The sequence below is a fragment of the Bidens hawaiensis genome, unplaced genomic scaffold (genome assembly GCF_021521415.1).
Source record: "Bidens hawaiensis isolate Kalapana, Puna unplaced genomic scaffold, B.hawaiensis_p1.1 tig00012474_1, whole genome shotgun sequence".
Taxonomy (NCBI): domain Eukaryota; kingdom Viridiplantae; phylum Streptophyta; class Magnoliopsida; order Asterales; family Asteraceae; genus Bidens; species Bidens hawaiensis.
In genome coordinates this window covers 611,537-625,292 of record NW_027492021.1, presented here as the reverse complement: position 1 = coordinate 625,292, position 13,756 = coordinate 611,537, and the positions used below count along the sequence as shown (strand labels likewise).

At 40.5% G+C, this 13,756-nt stretch overlaps 1 protein-coding gene across 1 annotated transcript; it reads right to left on the bottom strand.

Moving 5' to 3' along the window:
• Positions 1 to 1,458: 1,458 nt before the first annotated feature.
• LOC143541201 (acyl transferase 4-like) lies at positions 1,459 to 3,782 on the bottom strand. The gene is made up of 2 exons (XM_077034084.1): positions 3,340 to 3,782; positions 1,459 to 2,323 (listed from the first exon to the last, which is right to left on the bottom strand). The coding sequence occupies exons 1-2, from the start codon at positions 3,745 to 3,747 to the stop codon at positions 1,460 to 1,462; spliced, it is 1,272 nt and encodes a 423-aa protein (XP_076890199.1). The 5' UTR covers positions 3,748 to 3,782; the 3' UTR covers position 1,459.
• Between the last annotated feature and the right edge of the window lie 9,974 nt (positions 3,783 to 13,756).

Sequence of the window (13,756 nt, the reverse complement as noted above, 5' to 3'; positions counted from 1 at the left end):
TGCCCTCTTGCTCAACTACCCTTATCATGACGATTCACTGATCGTTTATGCGAAGTATGATAAGAGGAACAGTGTTTGGGCCATTAGAAGATACAGCGGTGACCTCATTTATCTCGATCACCACCAGCTGAAGACATTACCAGAGCTTGATCTCAACTACTTTAGAAAAGCTGTGGGTCGAGGAGAATACGATGATACTCTGGAAGGCTGGATAAAGACTCATCTGCATCATCAATCAAAGGTGAACTACAAAGATTTTGAAGTAAATAAGGGTCACCAGTTCAAGAACCCACGAGAGATCGACCCAACTACCGGAGAGCCCCGAACTATGTGGAGATACAAGGCGCCTAAAGACTATCACGAGATTTATCATGGCAAGCCTTATCTTCCCAACACTCTCCGAGATTTCATTGGTTGGGAATTTGATAATAAAACAGGTGAGGCTGTCATTCACTGCCATGATATGTACGAGATTCGAGTGTTTGATGAGCATGAGCTAATGGGATTCCACATTGAAGATGTGAAGAAGCTCTACAACTCACCGCTTGGGACCGTCGAGGACATTGGTCGTCAAATACAGACCTGATAGTTGAAGCCTTCAACAAGTTCGCCCGAAGACTTGTTGAACTTCAACTATCTGAGGACGAACGTTTGGTCTACAACACCGACGGATTTCAATACTAAAGACTAGAGGGAGATTGTTAGACCCATTTTGTTTATCTAAGTCTTTTGTATTGAATTTGTTTATATTTGGGCTTGTGTAGTTTGTTTTTGTTTATTGTAAGCCCAAGAGAAATGACCCAAGAGAAATAATGTAATGAAGCCCAATGGACATGTGATGTGACATGTTTCTCATACATGCTTCTCTATAAATAGAGAAGCATGTCATGAGAGATAATATTGTTACTTGTTAGTAGTGAATTGAAAATCCTTTTTACTAAAATTATCTAACACACATTCTTTCTCTCTTTCACTTTCTCTCTCTCTCTCTCTCTCTCTCTCTCTCTCTCACTAAACCCGAACATAATACTCAAGATCCGAGATCTCTTGGTTGCTTAGTGTGATTACCGCTAGCACTAAGTTCGGTTGATCCAAGATCATTGTTAGATCCACCCACCATGGGACCAACACTTTTTCAATGAAAGAAAGTTTGGTTGCATGTAATATCTTGTGTCATGATTTCTATCTTAACGCATCCTGGTGTTTTTGCCATCAGCCGACAGCCGGGGAGGTGTGACGGTACCAATGTCAAAAAAAGTAAATAAATAGTTTCGTGGATTCATTATTTTATCAATATCTTTTTAACATTACTCTTACCTTATTCGTTGCGACACTCGATAACAACTTTTTCTTGACATTTAAAAGAAATACAACAATGTTATTACAATGACGTAATGCAACTTAAGTTTAAAATCCAAACCATGACATGAAATAGAAGTTTAATTTAAAGCGACAACAATTAATGATGCAAGATTGTGGTGAAGGAATGAAGAAAAGGTTCAAGTTGGTGTTTCTCCACACACCATGTCATGAGCCGCACTCCTTTACTTGGGCGTGGCAACCTGCCCACAATCGCCACCGGCAAGACCGCGGAGCCTTGCATGGGAAAAACATGAACCGGTGGTCCGTTTCCATAGTCAACTTCGTTTAAACCAAGCCATGCCCATTCCGTTAAATACAATGTGTGATAACCCAGTGATGCTGCGTAAGGGTCTTCATTTTTCTGACCATAATCTTCCCTAATCCATTTAGAGAAATCTTCGGGCACCCTAGCTTTGCCTGCCTGAATCATTCTAACCACCTCAACGATCGGTGCCTCTGCTAGTGTCTCGCTAGATGCGGTAATAGTCACTGGGAAGAAACAGTTACCATAGAAACCTTTTGGTAAGGGCGGGGTCACTAGCGGCCTACAATTTACCGCAAACACAAGGTTGGCTGTTTTACTTTCGGAACCTGATTTTATTGCTTGCGTCCGGTTCTGCCATAAAACGGCTGCCACAATTTCGAAAGTTGAACAATGGTTTAGGGATTCTTTCATGAGCTTTTGTTTGAGTAGATTAATCTGAGCAAGGGAAATATCAACGCTGGCTTGCTCGAGATGGTAATCCGGGAGTACTGCCTCGTTTGGCGGTGGTACAGTGTTCGGAGGTGGTAGTTGTGGTGGCGGAATGAAGTTACGGTGCCATGAGGGTTCAAGGGTCAAAGGATCGACGCCTCTTGCATATTCCCCGACTGCATTAAGAAATTGTGCGGCTCCTATACCGTCGCAAATTGTATGGCTAAATACGAGGCCCATTACAAACCCGTCACCGAATTCTGTTATCTACATATATATGAGAAATTAATGCATGATTAATGAAGGATAAAAATTAAGTTTTAAGTTTATTTAATGTATATCTTGTCTTTTTTACTTTATTAGGCTAACTGTTTATATTTTAAATTGGCATACTCTTCAAGTTTTCAATATTTCAGAATTGTGGTAAAAGATCTAAAGCAAAACGTTGATTAATTTCATTTCGCTTAAGCTTTTCCTCGCGTGGTTCTTCAATTTATATTTAATTGTTACTTTTTATTTAATTTCTCAAGTAACCCACCCGTTTATCCATTTATAAGAATTCCCAGGTTTGTTTATTTCCTTGATTTTAAATTATATTTGGTAATTTTGAATGACAGGGAAGACGAGAATGACTATGGTTATGCTTGTGTAGGTCCGTTTCAGAATCAAATATATTTTATTATTAATATGAACACGTTGAGAACCAATTTGTTATTGTTGGGTTTGTTTTTATAATTTTTTGCTGTTATTTTTTGTTCGTATTTGTTGATTTCCGATTATAAGACGTCATAAGTATTTGTTGATTTACATTTATTGTTATCATTAGTTTTTTTCTTATAATTTTATAAGTATTTGCTGTTATTATTTTGTTGTTGATTTTGATTTTCTTGTTGTTATTATTTGGTTTTTTACTTTGCTATTATAAAATATTGCTTATGTAGATTGTTATTGTAGTTGATTACATTCTTATTTTTCGTAGATTGGTATTGTTTCCTACGTTTTCATGTCAAGATTATTTTGTACATGAGCATTCCCCTTATACATCCTATATTCTATTTTCAGTTTTATATTTTACCGTAACTTCATTTTAATGTTCATGTGAGTTTGTTATAATAAAAGAAATGTTTATAACTTATTATAGTAATAAACTACCCGTTCATTGGGTCTGGACGGGTATAAAACTAGTTAAGGTTTAACCCACAAAGCCACACATCGCTTACAAAATTTGGATTTAGTTCTCTTAAATACCTGCTTACAAAATTGGATTTAGTTCTCTTAAATACCTGCATTAGAACAAGAGGGTCGAGTCGTCGATTTTCAGGAGGATGGGATGGAAGTAGCTCGTCTAAAGGAGTCAATGTGACATCTTTCAAGTAACCAACCGAGTGAAGGCTACAAGCGGCCGATGCCTCCACAAACCAAACACCATCACCGGTGCAATCAATGGTGGAACCGTCTGAAGAAAGACGGCCGGCTAGAGGATAGTATGGGACCAAAGCCTTGGACAGGGCCTCACGTATGGTCGACCATGCAGTACCATGCGGGCCAATTGGCTCAAACACATGAAGCGTTCGTGCATTGAGTCTAATAATCGGTAACTGATCTATTCGTGATAGATCAAGTATGATTGATGGCGTTGGCCCGCTTGGTGCAACCAATTTTCCATCTGTTTTGGTGACACCAAATTCCATTGTGAAGAAGTGATTGTTGCATCGGTATCCATCGTAGCATACAAATTTATAACCGAACTCAAATATGGCCTTGAAGGGGTCTATCTATAATCATGGCCGGCTCACTTGTCCTCTTTTGAATTAAAAACAGGTAGATGTTGAAAGCTAAAATAATAATAATAATAATAATAATAATAATAATAATAATAATAATAATAATAATAATAATAATAACAAGAACAGCTTTATAACAAAATATTTATATACGATATTCAGGATTTAGGTAAAACTTATAACGATATTCAACATTTAAAAGATGTCATATTTCATATGTAGTGTTGATCGTCTGATTCATCTAAAATGATATTTTTGTGATTTTTGACTTTTCTTTGTGTACGTTTTATTTTAATCTTCCGGTTTTGTATTTTTATTTAATTAGTCGTTAGCTTGAACGTTTGTTATACGGCTTATTTTGGGTTTTTCGGATTTTTTCGGATTATCCGAATCCATCCGTAATCAGTTCAGATCGGGTCCTAAAAATTTCAAATCCTAACAATCCAAGCCGAATAAACCGAATAATCTGTTATCCGATCCGATGAACATCCCTAAATATGCCTACAGCCCTACTTAATTACTCAGTCGTCTACGCAACTAGCACTACAAGAAAACTGCGTATAGCGGCGACATATGTCGCCGCTAATAGTCACATGTCGCCGCTGATAAGTACCTGTCGCCGCTAATAATCTTTCGCCGCTAATAATATCTTTCGCCGCTAATATGTAAGGTTTTAGCGGCGACATATGTCGCCGCTAATAGTCACATGTCGCCGCTAATAGTAGCAGGCATGCGGTCCAGCACTGCTCTATTTTCGGTTCCTTTCCTGACCCGTTTTCCTGCATTTTATGATAATTTCCAGATTTTCAAAACAACACAAATCCAAAAAATTGCATACGCATATATCATAAACATAAAACATCGTCTAAGTAGTTAAGATAAAACACAAAAACAACCGTATTAAACATTACAATCGTCTAGATAAAACATCGTCCAAAATACTCTCACTCTTCCTCATCCATGTCATCTTGGTCGAATAGATCATCATGATTCCTTGGATTTAATCAAACTATTATTTTAATCAAACTCTCCCTCGGATTCTTCAGTGTCTGCCTTCGATCCCTCTGCCTCCGATCCCTCCGTGTCGTACTCAAAATCATCCTCGTCATTATCACTCTCGTCATCAGACAATGTATTAGCGGTAACCGTTGGCGGATTAACTTCACTTGACTTCTCACCCATAGTGACATGAGAAGACGTGTTTAACAAGTATTGAATAAAGTCAATGGAAAGTAAACAATTAGATGAAGAATTGTTATGAACAACGTCAAGATCTTCTACCAAGTCATTGTCAACATTTTGAGCATTTTCAACGCGGCCATCGTTTAATGTAGGTAGATCCCAAATTTTTCGATGATTAACATTCTCGACAACCCATCAGTGGTTATTATTTTGGTTTCCTCGACAAGGTTCTTGAATGTAAAACACTTGTTTGACTTGCGAAGCAAATATGAGTTGATCTTCTTTGTCCCATTCGTACTCTGTGTTGATACTGGTGATATTATTATCATGTCTAACACCCCTTCGAGTATCAAACCACTTGCACCGAAATAGGACAGTTGAATACCCATTTCCATAGCACAACTCAATGATCTCTTCTACTTGGCCATAGTATTTCTCATGGTTCACTCCTTCTGCTAGAATCCCGGAGTTTTGTGTTGTTCGTTCTACGTCACGACCACGCACCATAAACCAACACCGTTAACTATGCAAGCACTGTAAGTAAAGGCATTTATTTCTGCACCCATTGAAAGAGCATACAACTCTGAGTGGAATTCAGGAGAATTTTGTACTTTCATCGAATATAACTAACAAATATAGAATAATATGCATTACTTCATCAGGTAAATGCATAACTAAATGAAAAGGGAAATACCTAACAGATTATATGGATTACCTTCTCGAGAAACCACTTCGGAAATTTAGTTTTAACGTCATCTTGGGGATGTTCATATTTGAATTCACTAAGTCGACGACAAAAATATAGACCCAATAAGGAAAGAGAAAATACTTAACAGATTATAAAAAGTTAAAGAGATGAGCACTTACTTCATATAGTCCCTAACTTCTTGATAGCTATCGAGGACAAACCATTCGAAATTGAGCTTCTCATTGATAGTAAGATATTTGATCTTCTTTGCGCTAGCCGGGCGACATTTAGACTCAAACACCCACAACTTAGTTTTTTCGACAACGGCATCTTCGTTTCTGTCGGGGCGATTGAACCGAGTTTGAACATCTCGAAGATACATCGAACAAAATGATAGTGCCTCTTTAGCAACATAACCTTCAGCTATTGAACCTTCTGGCCTTGCCTTGTTTCTGACATAATGTTTTAGTTTTTTCATATACCTTTCAAACGGATACATCCATCTCATACAGACTGGACCTCTACGAAGTGCTTCATCTGGTAAATGCAAAACTAAATGAACCATAATGTCAAAAAACCGCTGGAGGATATATCAACTCTAACTTGCACAATATCAAAATAATGGCTTTCTTTGCTTTCTTCATATCATCTACCAATAGTGTTCTTGAACAAAGCCGCTTAAAGAATGTGCAAAAGTTTACTATAGGCGTATAAATATCTTTGGTCAAAAACCCTCAAACACCAATCGGTAACAAGCGTTGCATGAGAATATGATAATCATGAGATTTCAACCCAGTAATGTTAGAGTTGTTATCTGTGACTCTCTTGCTGTTATTAGATCCAAACCCATCCGGCAGTTTAACATCGTTTATAAATTGACAGAAAAGCTTTCGATCACCGACCTTTAATAAGTATTTTGGGTGGGGCCTATAAAACTTGTTACCCTTTCGTTCCAACCATTGTGTTTTTCGAATATTTAGATTTTTCAAGTCGACTCGTGCATTTGCCGTGTCTTTGGTTTTATCGTTCATTAGAAGAGTACCCAGTAAAATATTGCACACATTTTTTTCGATATGCATTACATCTAAGTTGTGCTTCAGCTGGAGAGAGGACCAATACTCAAGTTCAAAAAATATGCTTCGTTTGTTCCAGTTCAACTCGAAATCCTCTCGCTTTCTCTTAACACCTCCAAAATCGGGATGCTTGCCCGGTACACGATAGAGTAGATGACTGAGTTGATCTTCTATGTCAGCAGCACTAAATTGTTTCGGAGGGGATCTTGTCTCAGGCTCGCCGTTAAAGTCCAAACTTTTTCTCCACGCATGGTTAGCATGTAAGAATCGGCGGTGACCGACATATACGACTTTATTTTTTACATGCATTGAAGGAGTGTCTTCATTACAAGTCGGGCATGCCTTGTAGCCCTGCCCGCTCCAACCAGATAGACTACTACGAGCTGGAAAGTCGTTTATGGTCCATAATAGCACCGCCTTCATTGTGAAGAATGTGTTTGTCGCCGCGTCTTTAGTACGTACGCTTTCTTGCCACAAATGCTTAAGCTCACACACCAAGGGGTTAAGGAAAACGTCCATGTCCTTTCCGGGTGATTTAGGGCCAGGAATTAGCAAGGATAACATGAATGAGGACTCTTTCATGCATAGCCATGGAGGAAAATTGTATGTCGTGAGTACAACTGGCCACGTGCTATGAGCCAAAGACATGTTACCAAACGGATTGAAACCGTCAGCTGCAAGCCCTAGGCGAACATTTCGGGGTTCCCTCGAGAAATTAAGGTACTTTTTATTAAATTCTTTCCATGAAGATCCATCGACAGAATGACGCATCATACCATCTTTTGATCGTCCGGTACTGTGCCATATCATTTCTTTTGCCGTATGCCTCGAACAATACAAACGTCTTAGGCCCCATCAAAGGAAAGTATCGTAACACCTTGTGAGGTATTTTTTTGCCCTTTGTTTTTGTATCAACCCACCGACTCTCGTTACAAACAGGACAATTCTGCAACGATTGGTGTTCTACCCAGAAGAGAGCACAGTCATTTTTGCACACATCTATCGACTCATAACCCATGCCAATCTTCTTTAATGTCTTTTTCGCTTCATAATGCGAAGCGGGAATCTTGTTGCCTTCTTGATGTGAAGATTGCAACAGCTCGAAGAGCTCATCAAGCGAACTATTAGTCCATTTGTTTTTCACCTTTATATGCATAAGCTTTGCTAAAAAGTCGAGGGAAGAAAACTTGGTACAACCAGGATATAATTCTAACTGGGCTTCCTTTAACAACTCTTCAAAATCATCACGGACATCGCTACTGTTTGAACCCGAGTCCCTATCATCAACTTTGGTATCCTCTTCCCTACGCTCATTCATAACGTTTTCGATAACGTCAGCCATATTGTTAGTTGGCGTAATCTCGTCTACAATCACAACTAGAGGAATTAAATTTTCGCCATGATAGATCCACTCAGTGTACGTCCGACAAAATCCATATGCACGCATATGACTTTCATAGTTTTGTAAGGTATTACTAAAGAATTCTAACATTTTAAACACGCACATCTTACAAAGCCTCTGCTATCAACTTGGTTTTTGCATATCTCGATAAAAGACTTGTAACATCCTAAAATTTTTATATGATAAATAAAAGAAAGTTATGTTTAGTAATTTCACGTTTTAGTTATTTAATGTCGAGAAAGGAACGGGTCATGGGCTTAGATTACGTAAGATGGGTTAAATGAGAATGGGCCTTGGGTCCGTGGGCTCGAGAGATATAAATACCCATCCCGAGCCCAAAATACCATTTCACTAACTCCCTTTCACACCCACACCCAAACACTCTCAATTCTAGAGAGAGAAACTAGAGAGAGAAAGTTCTCAAATCACAAATCCGAGTTCACAATCTTGTTCCTAGTCGTTTTTGGTAAGTCCCTCTCGAAAATCATCCGTTTTCATAACCATTTCGGCCTCAAATCGAGCAAAAACGTAACTTGAGTTTTCGGGTCAAAAACCGCCTTGTTTTGGTGTCAAAATGCAAGCTTTTGTGTTTAAAAGTACTAGGAATCGATAGCCCTTTCAATCCCGAGCATTTCCATGTCAAAAACTTCGATTTTGGGTCAAAAATCTGGAAAATCTGGAAAACCCGTAGTTTTCTCCGTCGCCCAGCTTGAAGGAGTCGAATCAGACTCATTCGATCGAATCAGTCGATCGAATCAGTCCATTCGATCGAATGTGTAGATCGAACAAGTCCAGTCGACCGAATAGGGAAGCAACCGAACGGTCTCCATCTTATTCGACCGAATGAGCTTCATATCCGACCGAACGAGTTCCTATTCGATCGAACAAGTGCCATGTCCGACCGAACGAGTTTTCCCAACTGGTTCGATCGAGTGTGTGTCTAGTTCGATCGAGTGTGTCTCAGATTCGATCGAATATGTCCCTATTCGACCGAATCAAGCCAGAACCAAGCCGAACGAGTTTTCCCAACTGGTTCGATCGAGTGTGTGTCTAGTTCGATCGAGTGTGTCTCAGATTCGATCGAATATGTCCCTATTCGATCGAATCAAGCCAGAACCAAGTTGTTTCCAAGATTCGCCTGAAGTGAAGTTCGTTTATGAAATAAATTAAAAACCTAATGGAAAATGTGTTAAGGCGGTTATCGAAAATGAGTAGTGGTAATAGTAGTAGTAGTAATTGATATGTGTAAATATTATACAGTTAGCCGAGCCCAGTTAAAGAAAGGAATTACAATCAACGGCGAGCGTAACAGGATCCAGGTGAGTTTCTAGCCCCACTTATGTGTTATGTTTTCGGGGCTGTGTGCATACTCAATATGTTTGTTAATACGCTTATCCTAAGAGATAAGTGTATGCCTTATGTGAATAATATGTAAGTACGAATGATTGCTTGATGGTGCGTGAACGATCTTCGGATATTGCACGTACTGTCAGGTTGTAAAGTTATGTATAAGGTAGGTATGTTATGCACGAATGATTGCTTGATGGTGCGTGAACGATCTTCGGATATTGCACGTACTGCCAAGTTGTACGCTAGCAGGAATGTAGATATGATATGTATGCTTATGTGTATGAATGTGATAATGTTAATAAAAGAAGGAAAGGACGGTTGTATGGTTACGAAAAGGGTACCGAGCCCTAATAATACTCGAAGTATGATGTATGGTTGTATGGTAACGAAGAGGGAATCGAACCCTACTAATATTCGAAAACATGGGACCAGACCCTAATAATATCTGCGATGTTAGGGACCAGACCCTCATAATATCTGTGATGATAGGGACCAGACCCTTATAATATCTGTGATGTTAGGGACCAGACCCTTATAATATCTGTGAGGTTATAGGGCGAAAGGCTCTTTAAAACGTATGATTATGAATGTAAAGAAAGTATGTAAGTAAGAAAGAAAGTATGTGAGTAAGAATGAAGATATGAGTACTTATGTGTGTATGAAAGAAAGTTATGAGGTTAAGTACGTATGTATGTAATAAGGTATTGTATGGTATTGTATGATTAACTAGAACTCACTCAGCGTAGCTGACTTTTAGTATGCACGCAGGTGAGTAGGATGGGACAGCTGGCTTGAGTGGAGGACACATGGCAGAAGACTAAAGCCTGGCATCTGAAGATCCGATATGTTTTATAAGTTACGTTTTGATTTTGAAAGACAAGAGGAATGTTTAAAGACATGATTATGAATTGATATGTAATGTTTTATGAAAGTTTTATATTCCGCGTAAAGTTTTTAATTAACTCTGATATTTAGAACGGTGTTCATGAGTAAATCCAACACGAAAGTAGGGTTACCGGTAACGGGGCCTTACAAGTTGGTATCAGAGCAAAGTTCGAGAGATGTAAGCATCCTACATGCTTAGACTCGAACAGAGAATGGGATTTAAGTAAGAAAGGAAAGAAGATGCCAGTTCAAGAATGCCATGTGTCGCTCAAGCAAGATCAGTAAAGGTAAAGTGCATGATTAAATGATGTATGTTAATAAGGAAAGATATGTGAACGTCAGGGATAGGAATAATTGATTGTTTGATTTGACAAACTGCTTAAGTAGAACCAGCACAAATAGACTCATAAAGGGAAGTGTATAGGACACGGAAAGTAACGTGATCAGCTAATCACAACTGGCCACTGTTATTACCTGTTAGCCTTACTATCCTTGTACTAAATAGTTCCTTGAGTGATGATGTTTGTGTTTTCTCATATAGGATACTGATGGCTGGAGCTGGAGAATTTGTTGAAGCTGGGGGTCGCACTGGACGTCGTGGCAGGCCTCGTCTTGTCCGGCAACCCTCGGTAGAAGAAGCTTCCCACACCGAAGATGAAGGAAGCGCAGCTGGAGGAGACCAGAACAACAACGAGGAAGTTCAACTTAGCCCTGCAGTTCAAGCAGCCATTGTTCAGGCTGTAGTTGCTGCTGTGAAGAACCTGAATCCCGAAGGATCTGCTGGAAGCCGTGAACGAACTGCTGAAGGAGCGGGTGGTGATGGTAGAAGGGATGGGGAAGGTGAAAGAGGGGCCTCGAGTGGGGATAAGTCTGTGAAAGTCGATGATAGGAGAGGAGGACAAGGTGGGTGCAGCTATAAGTCCTTCAAAGGTTGTGACCCGCCTAAGCTGACTGGTTTAGGAGACGCAATCGCTACTCTCCAGTGGATAACCGCTATGGACAAGGTTATCCGCATTAGCGAATGCCGTCCCGACCAAGCTGTGGGTTATGCTACTCAGTCATTCGTAGATGAGGCTATGTATTGGTGGGAGAGTGTGGAGCAGAGGAAGACCCGTGAAGAGATCAAAGAGATGAAGTGGGAAGATTTGAAAGAGTTGGTAATGAAGAAGTTCTGTGCAGATGCCGAGGTTGAAAGAACGGAGATGAAGTTCCAGAATTTAATAGCCGGTATGATGACGCATCGTGAGTATACCACGGAGTTCAACCGACTATCTAGGTTGGTGCCTGACATGGTTGACACTGAGGTCAAGAGAATCAAGTGTTATGTGAGGGGGTTGCCACAAAAGGTCCGCATGTTAGTCAGGGCGATTCAACCTGCTACTTTTGATTCGGCTGTTGGACTCGCGGAAATGGTCTATGCTGACGTGGCCGCGGATGATAGGGTGGAAAGGGACGAAGAGAAAGAGAAGAAAGGGGTCACTCCTGCTAAACGACCCGGTACTCAGTTATGGAACTCCAAGGATAAGAAACAGAAAGTGTGGGAGAAGAGATCGTGTAAGACCTGCGGGAAGAGGCATGGTGGTGAGTGCAAGTGGGGTAAAAGTTCTAATGTTTGTCCCAAATGTGGAAAGGCTCATGGTGGAGAATGCAGAATGGGGTCGAATGCCTGTTATAAGTGTGGGAAGGTAGGGCATTATGCCAATGAGTGCAGTGCGAAGCCAGCATGTTACAAATGTGGCAAGACAGGCCATATGTCAAGGGAGTGCACTGAAGGTGTAGCTGGAGGTAGTGGAAAGAAGGATGCCGATCAAGCTAGGCCCAGAACTAGAGCCTACATGCTGACCCAGGAACAAGCCAGGCAGATTCCGGATGTCGTCACAGGTACATTTCTAGTGAACGATGTTTCCGCTTCTGTATTATTTGATTCTGGTGCGAATAGAAGTTTTGTAGCTACGACGTTTAGTAAACTAGCTAAAATGAAAGGCTGCCGAGTGTCTGAAACTTTTGTAGTAGAAACCGCATGTGACACTTCGGTGAAAATAACAAAAATGGTGAAGAATTGTAAGATAGAGTTAGAGGGACATGAGTTCCCTGTTACTTTGTATGTTATGGCCTTAGGAGGGTTCGATGTAGTCTTGGGTATGGATTGGTTGTCTGAGTTTGAGGCTCAGATAGTATGTAAAAGTAAGATGATAAGGTTAAAGTCATTGGATGGTAGTGCGGTGACGGTTTATGGTGATAAGGGGAGTTATGGACTTAATGTCATTTCGATGATAAAAGCCGAGGGTTTGTTAAGGCGAGGGTGCGGTGCCTACCTGGCGTATGTTGTCAACGCTACGGCCGAGACGAAAGAAATGAAGAATGTTCCTATTGTGCGCGACTACCCAGAAGTATTCCCTGAGGATCTTCCGGGGTTGCCACCTGAGCGAGAGATAGAATTTCAGATAGATCTAGTACCAGGAGCCCAGCCCGTCGCGAAGGCGCCTTACCGTCTAGCACCGTCTGAGATGAAGGAATTGATGTCTCAACTGCAAGAACTCCTCGACAAGGGTTTTATCAGACCGAGTGTTTCTCCGTGGGGCGCACCGGTTTTGTTTGTGAAGAAAAAGGATGGAAGTATGAGAATGTGCATAGACTATCGTGAGTTGAATAAGCTTACGGTAAAGAATAGATACCCCTTGCCTAGGATTGACGATCTGTTTGACCAACTGCAAGGTTCGAGTTGGTTCTCACGAATAGATCTCAGATCAGGCTACCATCAGCTGAAGGTGAAAGAGGTAGACATCCCTAAAACAGCGTTCCGAACGCGGTATGGACACTACGAGTTCCTGGTAATGTCATTCGGTCTAACAAATGCTCCTGCAGCATTTATGGACATGATGAATAGGGTGTGTCGACCGATGTTGGATAAGTCGGTTATCGTCTTCATCGATGACATATTGATTTATTCAAAGAGTGAGTCTGACCATGCCGAGCATCTGAGAGAGGTATTGGAAGTTCTGAAGAAAGAAAGGTTGTACGCCAAGTTTTCGAAGTGCGCGTTCTGGTTAAGAGAAGTGCAATTTTTAGGTCATGTGGTTAATCCGGAGGGGATTACCGTGGACCCAGCTAAGATTGAAGCGATAACGAATTGGAAGACTCCGCAGAATCCGACTGATATACGAAGCTTCCTAGGGTTAGCTGGCTACTATAGGAGATTCATCGAAGGTTTCTCCAAGATAGCCGCACCGCTGACCGGTATGACCCGAAAGTCGATAGTATTCAGTTGGGGAAAGTTTCAAGAAGAAGCCTTTGAAGAGTTAAAGAGAAGACTCACGCAAGCTCCAATCCTTACTT

Bases quoted from the DNA above. Each gene is read 5' to 3' on its own strand.
- LOC143541201 (XM_077034084.1), bottom strand. From the start codon at position 3,747: ATGGAATTTGGTGTCACCAAAACAGATGGAAAATTGGTTGCACCAAGC. The intron at 2,324-3,339 runs GTATTTAAGAGA...ATATATATGTAG, and splicing joins ACCCTCTTGTTCTAATGCAG to ATAACAGAATTCGGTGACGG.